Source organism: Pongo pygmaeus, chromosome 13 (genome assembly GCF_028885625.2).
Source record: "Pongo pygmaeus isolate AG05252 chromosome 13, NHGRI_mPonPyg2-v2.0_pri, whole genome shotgun sequence".
NCBI lineage: Eukaryota > Metazoa > Chordata > Mammalia > Primates > Hominidae > Pongo > Pongo pygmaeus.
Window position 1 is genome coordinate 88,659,436 of NC_072386.2, and position 15,245 is coordinate 88,674,680.

General features: G+C 50.0%; 1 protein-coding gene across 2 annotated transcripts in view; it reads right to left on the reverse strand.

The window, feature by feature from the left end:
* Positions 1-15,245, reverse strand: part of GABBR2 (gamma-aminobutyric acid type B receptor subunit 2) — a 415,862-nt gene that overhangs the window by 18,998 nt on the left and 381,619 nt on the right. For both annotated transcript variants that reach the window (XM_054502144.2, XM_054502145.1), the window contains one exon: positions 3,899-4,009. In XM_054502144.2, coding sequence (XP_054358119.1) covers positions 3,899-4,009 — 111 coding nt within the window. The remainder of the gene's footprint in view (positions 1-3,898; positions 4,010-15,245) is intronic.

The window sequence follows — 15,245 nt, forward strand, 5'->3', positions numbered from 1 at the left end:
TTTGGGTTTTTCTGTGACTTGCAGCTCTCCTCCTAACCAATAGATGTCTCAACAGAAATGGACAGGGTAGAGGCCAACTATGATCTGAAGCAGGGTGTCGAGGGTTTAACCCTTATGGGTGGTCTAAGGGGAGGGCGGGCTTCAGGGACAGTGCAGGTGGGTGTAGGGCAGAATGGTGGTGTGGTGGGCAGGAGGAAGAGCCAAGATGGCTGACTGGTACAGGGACCTCTGCTTTAGTGCAGCCCCTCCAATAGGCCTTCTCACAAAGGCCCCTCTTCCCTTTGGCTTCAGCAGGGCAGCTTCAGGCGTCTGACAGCTGCATGAACCATTTAACATCACACTGAGGACCTGTGTTTAGAGATCTGATGGCAGCATAACGCTGTATGGTAGAAGCAGGGCTGGACACCAGGCCGGGGGATATGGAATCTGCTCTGCCATCTGTTGGCTGGGTGACCTGGGCAAGTCACTTCACCTCTCAGGACCTCACTTTCAATGTCTGTGGACTGGGAATAATAATAATAATATCTATGTCACAGGGTTTGTGTGTGGATGAAATGGGAGGATGGATGTCAAAGCACTCTGTAGACTGAAATGTTCTGTACCAAGGTTAAGTTCAAAGCTATTTGAAATTGATCTTATTTTATACAACCATGATTGTTTTCCTCTCCCTTGTCCTTTATCCTTTCTCTAAATGTGTTATCTCACAGCCTGATTTATTCCTTTTAAAAAATTCCTTTTAAAATGGGGAACCAGGCTAGGCGTGGTGGCTCACACCTGTAATCCCAGCACTTTGGGAGGCCAAGGCGGGTGGATTATCTGAGGTCACGAGTTTGAGACCAGCCTGGGCAATGTGGTGAAACCCCAACTCTACTAAAAATATAAAAATTAGCTGGGCATGGTGGTGCATGCCTGTAATTTCAGCTACTTGGGAGGCTGAGGCAGGTGAATCGCTTGAACCCAGGAGGCGGAGGTTGCAGTGAGCAGAGATCCTAACAGCCATGCTACCAATGGGCCACCAAGCCACTGTGAAGGTTTCCACAATAAATGTGGGCTACTCTGGGGACCTGGTGGTTGGCTGTAAATCTCTAAAGAGTGTCAGGAGGAAACACAAAGTAACTTGTTCTTAGGACCTCAAAAAGTAGAATGAGGATTCATGGGCACAAGTTACACTGAGGAACATTTCCGCTGAGGATTAGGAAGAACTTTCTAGAAAAGCACTCCATCTGTGGGTTGAATGGTGACTCTAGAAGATATGTCCGTATCTTAATTCCTGGAAGCTGTGAATGTGACCTTATTTGGAAAAAGGGTATTTGCAGATATAATGAAGGATCTTGAGATGAGATCATCCTGGATTATCTGGAAGGACCCCAAATCCAATGATAAGTGTCCTTATAAGGGACACACAAAGAAGACCCTTGGGGAGAAGAACAGAAGGTCACGTGGAGACGGAGGCAGAAACTAGAGTCATGCGGTCATAAGCCAAGGCATGCCTGTTACCCATCAGGTGCCAGAAGAGGCAAGGACAGATTCTCCCCCAGAGCCTTCAGAGGGACCACAAGTGTCTGGATTTTGGACCTCTGGCCTCCACAACTAGGAAAGAACATATTTCTGTTTGTTTTGTAAGCCACTATTTTGTGGTAATTTGTTATGACAGCCAAAGGAAACTAACACATCATCCATGAATGGCACAGGCTCCTTTGAAGAGGGTGAGCGCCCCATCACTGGAGGTATAGAAGCAGTTAGTCAATGAATGCTTTGGGGGATGCTCAGGGTGGGCTGGGGATTGGGGCCAAAACATCTGACAGTGGGGTGGACCCAAAGGGCTGTGGGTGCTTCTCCCAGCCTTGAGATTCTGTGGCTCTAAAATAGAAGGAGTAGGGGGGTGGCAGTGGGATTTTAGTCATAAACCTTAAGGGTCAGGATGCTGGGGACAGTTCCTTGCATATTCTAAGTGGTAAAGCATTTGTGCTATCAAATATAGCTTTTGTTGACATGAGCTGGCTGAAGCTGTTAGCTTCACGGGAAGACATATAGTCATTTCTCATCTCCAACCACTTTGGAAGTAGGTGGGAGAAGGTAATGAATGATCAACACATTACAAATAAATCCAGTTTAAAGATGTCAGTATGATTCATCATAATCTAATTTCACGGAATGAGTCTCAGAATCAAGGAACATTAAGGATGGAAGGATCATGGAGAGAGTCCAGATTCTCTCTATTTATTCAACCAGGGTCAGGGGAAACGCAGGTCATTGACACGACATGCTTTCCCATGACAGGGAGCTTGTCCTTCTTAGGGGCTCCATGGCATCTATGGACAGGGCTCCCTGTTACAAGAATCCATCTTTACATGGAGATGGAGTCTGCCTTCCAGCAACTTTGCTTGGGGCTGATGGTTCTGCCCTCAGGTCTGTGCCACCCATTGCTGAGAGCTCTTCCAAGTTTCTCATGACTATGAGTGTGTCCTTGTCCAAACCCAGGACCTTTGGCCAGTCCTCAATTTCCTATTTCTATATTGGGTACCTCCTGTGGACACCCCCAGGGTCATTACCTTGTGCTCAGATTGCAGCCCAGTGGTCCTGTTGCTTGCATGGGAGCTCAAAAGACTTCTATGGAAAACCATAAAAAGGTGTCAACTGGTATGAAGTGGGGACCAATCTTTGTCTAGGGTCCTCTTACATGCCCTTCTGGCATGACATCTCAAAGGACACAGGATCAATCACTAACACTTCTCTGATGCGGCAACAGGTAAGAATGCATTTGAGCAGCACAAGGGATTCCAGTTTATTTGACTTTCGGAGAGGGCTTCAGTTTTGGCCTCTTAAGTGGGGTCACACAGGGGTGAAAGGTGACTTAACCTCCCTGTGGGAAGATCTGAGGAGGGTGCAGTGACCAGCTTTGTGTCACTAGATGGCTTTATGTGGAAGCATGGTTTATATAGGATATAGGAGAGAAGATTCAAGGATCAACCTGGGCTGAAATATGGTGGAGCTGACCTTTCAAGTTCTTCCTAATGGAATTTCACAACGTGGGCTTGGTATGTGATCTTTGATTTTTTTTTTTTTTTTTTTTTGAGACGGAGTTTCGCTCTTGTTGCCCAGGCTGGAGTGCAATGGCCTGATCTCAGCTCACTGCAACCTCTGCCTCCTGGGTTCAAGCGATTCTCCTGCCTCAGCCTCCGAAGTAATTGGGATTACAGGCGCCCGCAACCATGCCCAGCTAATTTTGTATTTTTAGTAGAGATGGGGTTTCCCCATGTTGGTCAGGCTGGTCTCGAACTCCTGACCTCAGGTGGCCCACCCACCTCAGCCTCTCAAAGTGCTGGCATTGCAAGCATGAGCCACAGCACCTAGCATGATCTTTGATTTTAAAAGGTGAGTAAAGTGGAAAGAGTGCTGGGTTTGCAGTTCGGAGGTTACTAGGTAGCTTTTGGCAAATCATTTACCCTCTCTGAGGCTTACCCTCCTCATCTATTAAATGGGGATGATCCCGCCCACCTCCATGGACTTGAGAGGGTCCGCTGAAATGCTGGACATGAACATGCACGGATGCCGGCAGACTGCTCTTCCTGGGAGAAGTGCAGTGACAGCTGTGAGGCACAGCCACAAGTTTTTAGGTTACTCTCTGGTTAAGATCTTGACTCTGCCACTTACCAGCTGGGTGACCTTGGGCAAGACACCAAGCCTCAGTGTCATCCGTGAAATGAGGATGTTATTTATACCTATCTTATAGGGTTGCTGCAGGAACTGAGATAGCACGTGGCAGGCACTGAGTCCACAGAGAGTAACTGCTTAGTCATGGAGGTTCTGTTTATTTTTACACTGGTGGAGGCCCCTGGGAGACAGAGACCCAACAAAGAAGTGTCCCCCCCAACTTTGTCTCCTGCTCTGCACCTACCATGAGAAGTCCCTTGTAGGCATAGACGATGCCAAGCCAGATGGTCATATGGGTGTTCTCACAGTGCTCCAGGAGAGGGCGGATGGAGATATCCCGTCCTGCTGGGTCCGGCTGTGCAAAGAGAAAACAGAGACTCAGGGATGGCACGGGACACTCTTCCAGCAACTGGGTCCTTATCTGAGAGCCCTTTTCCCTCCTGTGAGCCATAGCCAATGCCACTGTTCAGCGGGCCTTTTGGACCCCATCTCTGTGTTCCTAAGGTGTGGAGCCCAGGCCTCAACTAGCGTTGACTGCCTTCTGTTTGTTGGTAGCAATTCAACCCTGCACTCCAGTTCTCTGCATAATTCATGCCTCTCCAATTTGAGTCAGAGCTCCTGAGGGTAGGAACTGGGTCACTTCTGTGCCCCTAGGATCTAACACAAAACCTGGCCCAATGCAAGTACCTCTAATATTTGTTGTGAGAATGAGGTATAAAGTCAGGTCAGGAGGTCTTCAGGTATCTCTGGGGTTACCTCTGTGCAACTGGAGATATAGGATATACTGGCCTGCCCAAGCCTGGGGCCTGCCAAACCCTTCTGAGGAGACCCTCTTGCCCACAGCCCCATTGCTGGAGCAGTGATGGCAGCCAGATTGTGTACAACATGACTCATCCTTGGCCAGAGCTCACTGGACAAAGAATGGGCACCTGACCCCAGGCAGCCAATCCAGAGGCTTGTCAGACACCTATGAGGTTTCCTCCTACAACGTGCTCTGCCTAATGAGGGTTGATGGAGAGGATCCTTCCTGAGCACATTCTCTCTGGCAGGAACTTGAATTGGGAAACTCTGGGAGATAATTGGCCAGATGGTGGCAACAAGACAAAAAGACACCCAGGGAATGAAACAATATCTACTGTACACTTATTATTTTCTGAACCATTCGAGAGTAAATTGCAGCTATCCTGACCCTTCACCCCTGAATATCCTAGCATATATTTCCTAAGAACGAGGGATTCCCCTGCACAATCACATACACTTACTAAATTCAGAAAATTTAACACTGATACAGTGTATTATCTAATATACTATCCATTTTCAAATTTTGCCAATTGGCTTAATAATGTCCTTTAAAGCAACTGTGGATTTTCCAATGCAGGATCCAATCCAGGATCATTATTGCACTTATGTGTCTTTGGTTTCCTTTAATCTCAAACAATTCTTCAGCTACTTTGGTCTTTCATGTCATTGTTTCTGAAAAATCTAGTTCAGTTATTTTGTAGAAGTCCCTCAATTTGGAGTAGCCTGAATGTTTTATATTCAGGTTTTATGTATTCTTGGCAGGAATCCTACATAAGTAAGAATCACATCAGGGGGATGCGTTGGCACTCTGTGCTGTTACCTGTGATCAGTTGGTTGATATGATGTCTGTCAGACATCCATTTCAAAGGTATCATTTCCCATTTGTAATTAATAAATAATCTGTGGGAGCTACTTTGAGACTGTGTAAGTATCCTGTTCCCCCACAAACGTTCACACAGTGGTTTCAGCAACCATTGATAATTCTTATCTGAGTCATTTATTACTTTGGTAGCTGCAAAATGGTGATTTTCTAACTCTACCATTCTACTTAAACACTTGGCATTCTACTGCAAAGAAGAGCTTTCCTTTCCTCCCATTTATTTATGTATATCAGTATGTTCCTTTTTTTTGAGACAGAGTCTCTGTCACCCAGGCTGGAGTGCAATGTCGTGATCTCCGCTCACTGCAACTTCTGCCTCCCGGGTTCAAGCAATTCTCATGTCTCAGCCTCCTGAGTAGCTGGGATTATAGGCGCCCGCCACCATGCCTGGCTAATTTTTGTATTTTTATTAGAGATAGGGTTTCACCATGCTGGCCAGGCTGATCTCGAGCTGCCGACCTCAGGTGATCCGACCGTCTCGGCCTCCCAGAGTGCTGGGATTACAGGCGTGAGCCACCATGCCTGGCCTAGTATGTTCCTTTTTAATTCAATGTCTTATAATCCTTTGCTATCTTATTCATGTTGATGCTTAAATTTTTCCAGATTTGGCCAGTGGAAAACAACTTCATGCTGCCTTCTATGTTTTTTCCACACATCACCATAATTTTTTTGAGCACTTTCTTTCTTCTTGGCACAATGATTCTAGCACCCCTTGAACTTTTCTTGCTCCCAGCCTTGCAATCAACCATTTCTCCAAGGAGTCCTTGTTCTTTTTAGTGGAGAATGGTGTTTAGAAACCAAGATGTAGGCACTTGATTGTCTCACTGTTCCTAAGTTGTCACTACTTCTAAGCTCTTTTTAAAATAAATGTCTGTCTGTCTGTCTTAGATAAGATCCAACACTGCCCAGTTCTTGCTTGCCTTCCCCTTTCCATATTTTCATCACTCTTCTCCAACAGTGGAATCCCTGCCTTCAAACAACATCAAAATATTTACTCATTTGTTCAGTCCTATATTAGACACTAAATAGTTGAAAAATTGATACATCCATACAACTGTCAAGCACAAACTTACTAAGTAAAGTTGAAGATTCCTCTGCAATCTGTTTGCCACTGAGAGTATATCACCAAATAACTGTGTTCAGGATGTTATATTCTGATGGAGTTGTGCTGTTGAGGCCCAGGGTAAAGCCACACTCATGAAGGTAAGGCATGGGCATCGCCAGGGTCAGTCACTAGGAAGAAGGGGTACTTTGATGGGACCCAGGGGTAGAAGGCAGGTCTTAGACAGGTGGGGTTTGGAAACTTTTTTTGGTCTTGCTCTCCAGGTGTGACCTTTGAAGCAGGCAATGACCTGGGCTTCTGTGAGCTGGGGGGAAAGATGGTGCTCCCACATGGAAGCAGGAGGAGCTAGGAGGGGTGGGACCTGGGGGTTCAGGCCATTTTTTGACCAGATCAGCCTGCTGTGTGTTCTCTCAGGTTTGATCTGCCTTTTGCTGTCCCAAGCCACAGAAAGCCCTAGCTCAACCTCTTTGGGTCCATGTGCATTGAGTCCACATTTGGGCTGGAGTGCTAGAGGGGATAATGTGGTTTCCTGAAGGCTCTGCAGTGAGAAACACCCTGGAGGGAGGTGATCTCCAGAAACTAAAGTCAGAGTGGCCAGGAGTAGAGATTTCCCCTCCACTGCTACCCACCCAGGAGCTGGGCTGCATTTTATTAAGGGCAGTGGGGGTTTCCTGACATCCTTTCATGGTTTAATTAAGGTGACAGAACTGGCTTGGTCCCAAGGTCAACTGACTTAGTGGCAGAATCTGGGTTTCTCCAATGTGTGACAATCAAGCTGACATCAGAATGCAGTAGCACGGACCCATTCCAGTTATGCATGAATGGCAAACCCATTAACGGCGATCCTGTCTTTTCCTCTACAATGAACAGCAGTAATTTATGATGGAATCTTAGATTCTCGGTGTGGAGAAAATTAGTTGTGTCATACAGCATTGCTCAATGGGATGAAGTGCTCTTCACAGGAAATTGACAAGGCTTGTCTGGCTTACACACTGCAGTGGCAGGGAGCCCCTCCCTCCTGCTCCTGGTGAAGTAGTACACGGTGCTTTCACGGAGCCACAGCCTTCTCCTCCTGGACCTCTACTCACTGGGGCTCATCTCTCCCCTGGGGTTCCCCAGAATAATTCCAAGCTCTCTCTTTGAGTCTGCACACCTTCCACAGGAAGGAAGATCTCCAGAGAGGGGACACACCACTGTGCCTTCCTCCAGTAGGCCACCTTGTCAGTCAGCCTGCTGGGGTTTACCACTGCTCTACAGATTTACCACTCCTACAGGCTTAGAATGGAGCTCAGCACTCCAGGCAGTGCTGAGCAAGTCAGCTTGACCTCTTTCTCTGGATCTCCTTGGCTTTCTATATAATCTTCCACCAGTGGTTCATGTGTTCCTTCAGGTTGGACCAAGACCCATCAGGTAGTTTTCACAGAAGTGCTGCTAGCCCAGTCTTTCCCCTTGTGCTGCTGACATTCCAGCCTGGCTACCTTTACCTTTCTCTTAGCTGCTCCCCTTCCCCCCAACCCCACCTTCACCGCTCTGACCTCCTTGAATCCTGAAATCTGAATTCTTATCTTTGGCCTTTCAGTTCCGCACCCATCTCAGCAGCCTTAAGCACAGTCCTGTCAGGAGGGTAGCAAACATGATGGGCCCACTGGGAGTTCATGGAAGTCAGTGGCCCTGGGGTGGCCGAGCTGCTCCCACACCCACCTTCCCCATACCCAGGCACTGATCCAGAAATAAACTGCAAAAATCTTCTGGTCATTAATGTCGTCCTCATGCAGCCCCATCTCCCTGTCACAGTGGCAGGGGTTGGGATAGTTTTGGGAGTGATGATGTTCCTGTTCCTGTGAGGCTGGGGATGGGCATCTGGAAGAAAATCAAGTGACTCCTGCACTGAACCACAAAGCAGACTGTACAAGCTGTACGCGTTGTCTAATCCATCCAGATTCTACCTGGGCCTGGAGTTCGCAGTGGTCTGTGCAGCCACACATGGGGAGAGATGCACCTGAGCATGCAACCTGCAGGGGCAGGTGGGCTACCCACCCCCCAACCCCCAGTGCTTCCTTGTCATTGTGCACCAAGGCACCACTAGAGGGCACCAAAGAGCCACGTGAAGGGTCCAGCCTGGTGGTGGTGGATTATCCTCTGCTGGGGACACAGAACTACCAACTACCATAGATCGGTGGGGCTGGAAACGGTGAAGCTATCAGCAGCATCTTGTGCTACTCTGGAAGGCACCCACTGGCCTTACATGAGGCCAGATTTCCAAGCACCATAGGGGACTCCCCCACTTCTGGAGCAGCTGTTGGGGAAGTACTCAGGCTATACTTGGGCACTGCACTCGGCCTGTTCCCAGTGTGGACTGTCCATGCAGGCCAGGGCCAGCGAGCACAGGGCACTGACCCCTGCAGACATCAGGGTCAGGGCCTAAGTCCAGGCCTCAGCCTCTTCTCTTCTGTACAGGACAGTATTTGCACTGCCCTAAGAATGTTTTTCTTGCTCTGGATAGCTGGCCTGCAAAATTTTCAACTGGCTTTTTTTTCCGAGACGGAGTTTCACTCTTGTTGCCCAGGCTGGAGCGCAATGGTACAATCTCAGCTCACTGCAACCTCTGCCTCCTGGGTTCAAGCGATTCTCCTGCCTCAGGCTCCCGAATAGCTGGGATTACAGGCGCGCGCCACCACGCCCAGCTAATTTTTGTATTTTTAGTAGAGACGGGGTTTCTTCATGCTGGTTAGACTGGTCTCGAACTCCCGACCTCAGATGATCCGCCTGCCTCAGCCTCCCAAGGTGCCGGGATTACAGACATGAGCCGCTGCACCCGGCCACTTTTTTTCTTTATTTTTCTTTCTTGTTGCTCTCTTTGGCAATTGCCTAAGAAATCATTCATCCATTCATTCATTCGTTCAGTGAATAACTGTTAAGCACTACCATTTGCCAGATACTGTTCTGGGCATGCAGCAATAACCTGGATAGAAAAGAGCCCTGTCCTCATGGCTCTCCCATTCCAGTAAGACCAGGACAGTTCCCCTGAGAGGCAGCCTCAGGGCTGACTTCACCTGATAACATCAGCCATAAGGACACCAACAGCTGCCTTATCATGAGTGACAATGATGTGCTCATTGCTGGGTTGGGAACTCTACACCCGTCATCTTGTTGAAGTCATAAAAATCCAACAAGGTGTTATACTTATTTCACAGATGAGGAAACACACAGAGTCACAGAGAGGTGAAGTAACTTGCTCGAGACCTCCAGCTAGTAAGTCTTGGGGCTGAGATTAAACCCAGGTGTGTGTGACTCTCAAACCAGCACTCCTTTCTCCTTCACCATGAGCCTTCCCTGATGTGCCCTCCTCTCACATGCATCATTGTGTCAAATCGGAGGAGATAGATGTGGGATCTATAAACTGCAAAGTGCTTATTTAAGGAAGGAAGAACTTTATTGTTAAACATTCAATAGTGGCTTCCCCTGAAGCCCCCAGAGCTTTAGGGTGAAGGCTGCGCTTTGGTGCCGTGAGCTGAACTCAGGCCGATAAAATGCTCTTTCCTGCCTAGCAGGGCACCGTGTCCAGCAGTGAGGCCACACTGGTTTGGGACGGCCAGAAGATGGAAGTGCTCACACCTGACTTCTGGTCAGGCTGCTGCTCAGCAGGAGGCACGCAGAAGCTGCCCGGGAAAGCCTCTCCCATCTGTGCGGCAAAAGGAGAGCAGCTGGCCCGAGAGTCCCTCTGCATAATGCAATTACTCACAATGTAGGTCAGTGCCCCCTGCAAATATCCCGCTCTGTCCGGCTGCACAAACTGACAGGCAGGGAGTTGGAGCATAAGTGGAGGTGTTGAGGCCTGAAAGGTCAAAAGCCTTGGTCCTGCTACAGACTTGCTGGGTGATCTTGGGCAAATCCCTGCCCTTTTCTAGACCTCAGTTTCCCATTTGTGAAGGGAGCCCATGGGTTGATTTACAGTGTAGTTAATGGGAGTCTGAGTCATTGGGAGATGACTCTATCTGTCCTATATTTCATGACTGTATTTGTCCTACATTCATTCATTCGAAATCGACTCCATGAGGATTTGTCACATGCCTGCTGTGTGTCATGCACCATGTTGGTGTGGGGGTACAGGATGAATGAGACCAACATGGTGCTTGCCTTCTTGGAGGGTACATTCCAGTGGAACGGGGGCTGTTCCACAAACACAGGCATTCAACAAACCACACAGTACAGCTATGAATACAAGCGGTGATAAATATTCCTAAAGGAAACTACGGGCACTTGGAGGGGTGCTAATGGGGGAAGTTGTTTCAGATCAGGTAGCCTGGGATGGCTACTCTGCATTGGTGGCATTTAGTCTGAGACCTGGCGGATGAGAAATGCCAGCCATGTGAAAAGCTAGGGGAAGAGCACGCATGGTAGAGGGCATGGCAAGGGAAAAGAACCTGAAATGCAAAGACATCAGCATATTTTAGGAACCCTCATGTGGCCAGAGAGGCTGAAGTGTGCTAAGCGAGAGGACAGCGTGGCTTCTCACTCGATAATGTGAGCACAAACTGCCTGGGGAGCTTGTTAAAATGCAGATTCAGGTGCACAGTCCTGGGTGGGGCCTGGGATACTGCATTTCTAAGCAGTTCCAGGGGAGGAGCTGATCCAGGGGTCACCCTTTGGGCAGCAAGGCCTTAAAGGATTTTAAACAGTTAGGGTAACATTTGGTTCTCAGCTTAGAAGCAGTCTGGTTAAGAACGCAGATTCTCTTTGTCACCTGCACACCTGACACAGAGTGATGACTTAGCACAAGGCCAGACTTGACAGGGCTCCTCTGTGTGTTTCTGACCCTGGACCAGACCTTGACAATCATGTGCTTCTGTGTGTCCTGTGCAGGGCTGGCCAGGGCGGTTAGGGCTGGGCGAGGCGACAGGCCCGGGCAGGGAGGGTGGGGGGTCCAGACGGTGCACATGAGGAGGGCCACGCAATTCACCTCTGATCACAGGGCTCTGCTGTGGGTGGAAAGGGTTCCTAGGAGTGCTCCTTTGAGGGAGGGGGTGCTTTCCACCTTCTGACCAGCTCCCAGAAGTTGGCATGCAGAACTTTCTCCCTGGGCCATCCCTACCTCTTTTTTTAAATTCCAAAGTTGATTTTTAAAGTATATGGTAAAATTGGTAGGTTTTTCTGCTGGGGGTGAGTGTAGGTGTGCATGTAAATGTGAGTTTGTGTGAATGTGTGTGTTGGGGATATGTGTGTGTGGTGTGTGTGTGTGGTATGTGTGTGTTAGGGGGTGTGTTTGGCCTTTCCAGACTGCATTTCAGAGTCTTGAGATGGTTCTCCTTTCCTGGGAAGGCAGGTGAGTCAGCACGGTCTCTTCTGGGGTGCCAACAAGGATGCCTAGGCAGGGAGGGGAAAGGGCCCTGGGCTCAGATCCCAAGTCCACCTCTTGCCAGCTGTGTGACTTTGCACATGTCTCCCAGGCTCTCCGAGTGATAACTTCCTCATCTACAACCTCCCAAGGCTGGCAAGATGATCGAAGGAGGTGCGGTGTGACTCGCAGGCTGGAGAGATGGGAAAGCCTGCTCCTGATGTGGAAAGCATCGTTATTATCTCCTGCTGCAGAGAGCCACAGAGCGCTGGAGCTGGAAGGAACCTTCCAGATCCCTCAGGGGCTGGACTGCGTATCTCCACAGCAGCAGCCCCACACCTCTGAGGCAACAAAGCTAGAAGCTGTCATTTCAAGGTAAGAATTTTTTTGTAGAATGTTATGATTACAAGTTTGGGTGATTTTTTTTTTTTTTTTTTTTTTTTTTTTCCAGAATCAGAGATCTCGAAGGGACATGTAAGATCACCCACCAGGGTTTCTCAACATGGGCACTTCCAGCCACTTATCTTTGGGGATGCAGAGAGCAATTATTTGTTGTGAAGGACTATTCTGTGCTGGGCGGGGTGCACAGAACCCTTGGACCCCGCGTACTAAAGGCCATGAATGTCCTCTAGTCACTGTGACAGCCCTGATCTCCCTCCCGTCTCCCCATTTCCAAACACGAACGGGCTTCTGCACTGATCCAGTTTCTCTTATAGGTGGAGAAACGCAGGCGCAGAAAAGAACCTGGAACTAGCAGCTGTTTTGGCAGCCGGATGAGATGCCCCCTGGGAGAGCCACACCTCTTGTGGAAAGTGCCTGCTCCTCCTCACCTTCAGGAAGTTCTACTAAAATTCAGGAACTGCTTGAGGGGTAAGGGGACCACTGTGCATTTGTGACCCAGGAACAGGACCTGGAGCCTACAGGAAAGGCCTGGGAAACGGCAGGAGTCTCCAGTAGGCTCAGGACCTCCCCAGGACTCGGCCCTGGGGGTCTGAGGAAATCCTTCCTGGATCTCAATACCCAGGAGGTCCCAGCTGACGCGGGACAAGAAACTATTCACATGATCACCCGATTTTTGTCGAAGCCGCATTATTGAGTGGACATTTCTGCTTGCTGACCTCAGGCAAGCAAATCCCTTCTCCTCAGAGGCCCCCTCCATGCCCACATTCAGTGATTCCGTGGTAGCAACATCAGACGGGAGCAGACACTCCCAGGCCTGGTTTCTGGGCTCTTGCCTGTACCCCACCCTCAGCAGGATGTGGCAGCCTGGACCCCTCGTGCCCCAACCTGGCAGAAGTCATCAGGGTGGCATTGCCCGGGGGTGCACGTGGGTGCAACAAGTGGCTGAACCACCTCTGTCCTGAGAGTGGAGCCCTGCTTTCCTCCTGTGGTCCAGGGACAAGCCTGACCCACCGGTAGCAGGCAGATCCAAGGTGGGGGATGGGGGCCACTGTAGTACCCTGACCCAGCAGGCAGATGATGGGGAGAATGATGACAGGAGACAGAGAAAGACAAAAGGAGCTGAAGAGGAACCTGGTCTCTCAGACATGGCATGGTACAGTAAGATCCTGAGAGCTGTCAATTAAACCCGGAGAAGAAATAAAGTAAGAACATGACGACGGCACAGTTGTGTGGCTTATACCTAGCACTAAATGACTGGGAGAGAAACGAACCTCGCCCTTACTTGCTTCCTTGATTGCCTTCTCTCTTGTGTGCTTTTGCCCCCTTCCCCTGCCCAGGGCCACAGCCCAGCCCTGGCCTGAAACTCTTCCTTCCCTGCTTTCTGCTTCTCAGCCTCTTGGTCCCCTCTTTCTTCCCCTTCAGCGAGCTTCTTGAAAAAGGAGTCCTCACACTCCCATCCATCATCTTCCCCTCCCACCACTCTCCAACCTAGTTCTGCTGAATTGCTCCCCCGTCGTTTCCAGGGAACTCTTGGTGGCCAGACGGATGTCCACCAAGAGGACCCTATTTGGTCCTCTACTTCCAGGTCCTCTGGGCTGGCCCAGAGGGGGTACCGGGGGCACCCTCTACTCCTGCCTAGCCTCTCCCAGTCTGAACTCATCGCCTTCTCCCTTAAACCTGCTGTTCTTCTGGGTTGGCTAGCTCAGAAGGCAGCCCACTGTCTGCCCAGATGAGACCAGAACCTGGCATCTCTCCAGCCTTTCTCATTCCTCGATGCTCACCCCAGCTCCAACATCCAGCCGCTTGCCACATGCAGGTGAGCGCACCTGTGTGAAGTTCTCCCCTCTGCCCTCCCTTCTGCCCCAGGCTCTTGCCCTCGGTCAGGACCTGGTCTCCTCTCTCGTCTCTTCCCAACCCATTCCTTCTCTATGTTGCCTCTAAGTGATCATCCACACCGTGCTAATCCCATGCTCCAAGACCTTCAGCGACTCCGCAGACTGCAGTAAAGACATCCAGGCCCCACGATACTGGCCCCCATCCCCCTCCATGATCTGACCCCCCCATACCTGTCCAGCCTTGTCCCCATGCCCCAGTCTCAGCCATGACTCAGTCCATCATCTCTCCTCCTATGACACAGTCCATCATCTCTCCTCCTGGTGCCCTTATTGTGGGGTTTCCTTGCCCTGGGATACCCTTCTTCATAGCACAGTGAAGTTCGCATCCATTCCTCCAGGCCTCTGGGGCTCCTCCACATCCACTGCCCCAAACATCTGCCTTCCTGTCTTTTTCGGGAGGACTTACCCTGTGTTAGAGGTATCTGTGTTGTTGGACTCTTTCCTGTTCTGCTATCACCCCCACCCCTGTCATCTGTACTTCCTCTGACCCCCTCACATTTACTAACTGCTCACTGTGGGCCAGATTCTGTGCTAAGTGTGTTATAAACACTGTCTCATTTCACCCAATCAACCACCGCAGGCATGAGTGCTAGCACCACCCCATTTTAGGGGACATCATTAAACGAGGCTCCGTAAGGCTGAGTGACCCACTCCAGGTTACACAGGAGTGAAGGACAGTGGAGCTGCGACTTGAACCCAGGTCCACCTAACTCCTCTTCAAACCTTTACTCTAAACCACTAATCTAGATCTTCCAACAGTGTGCTCTGGTCATGGTGTGGCAGGACTGGGTAGAAGGGCCCCATGACAGTGCTCTCCTCTGCCTTGGGGCACATGGGTAGGCCAGGCACTGCCAGCCATGAGCAGGCTCTGTGATCACCAGGGTGCTGTGCTAATATTGTGTGCTGTGATGTGAAAGAGGATGGAAAGCCCTGCCATAAATTAGACTTGATTGTGGCCCTGAGCTGGCAAGGGCAGCCCTCTTCCCCATAGCTCCTACCTGGCCTAGGAGTGCCTGTTCAAGTGCCCCACCCAGCTGCATCTTGCCCTGGGCCAGAATCCTCTGGCCAAGGAGCCTTTCTGTGGGGGAGAGGGTGGTAGTTGGCCTTGGGCTTGGGGTCAGATCTGTGGCCCCCAAAGTGAGTAGAGGTCCCAGAGGGCCCTGCCCAAGCTGTCCAGCTCCAGTCCTTGGCCAGGCTGGCATCCCTCCCAACCAG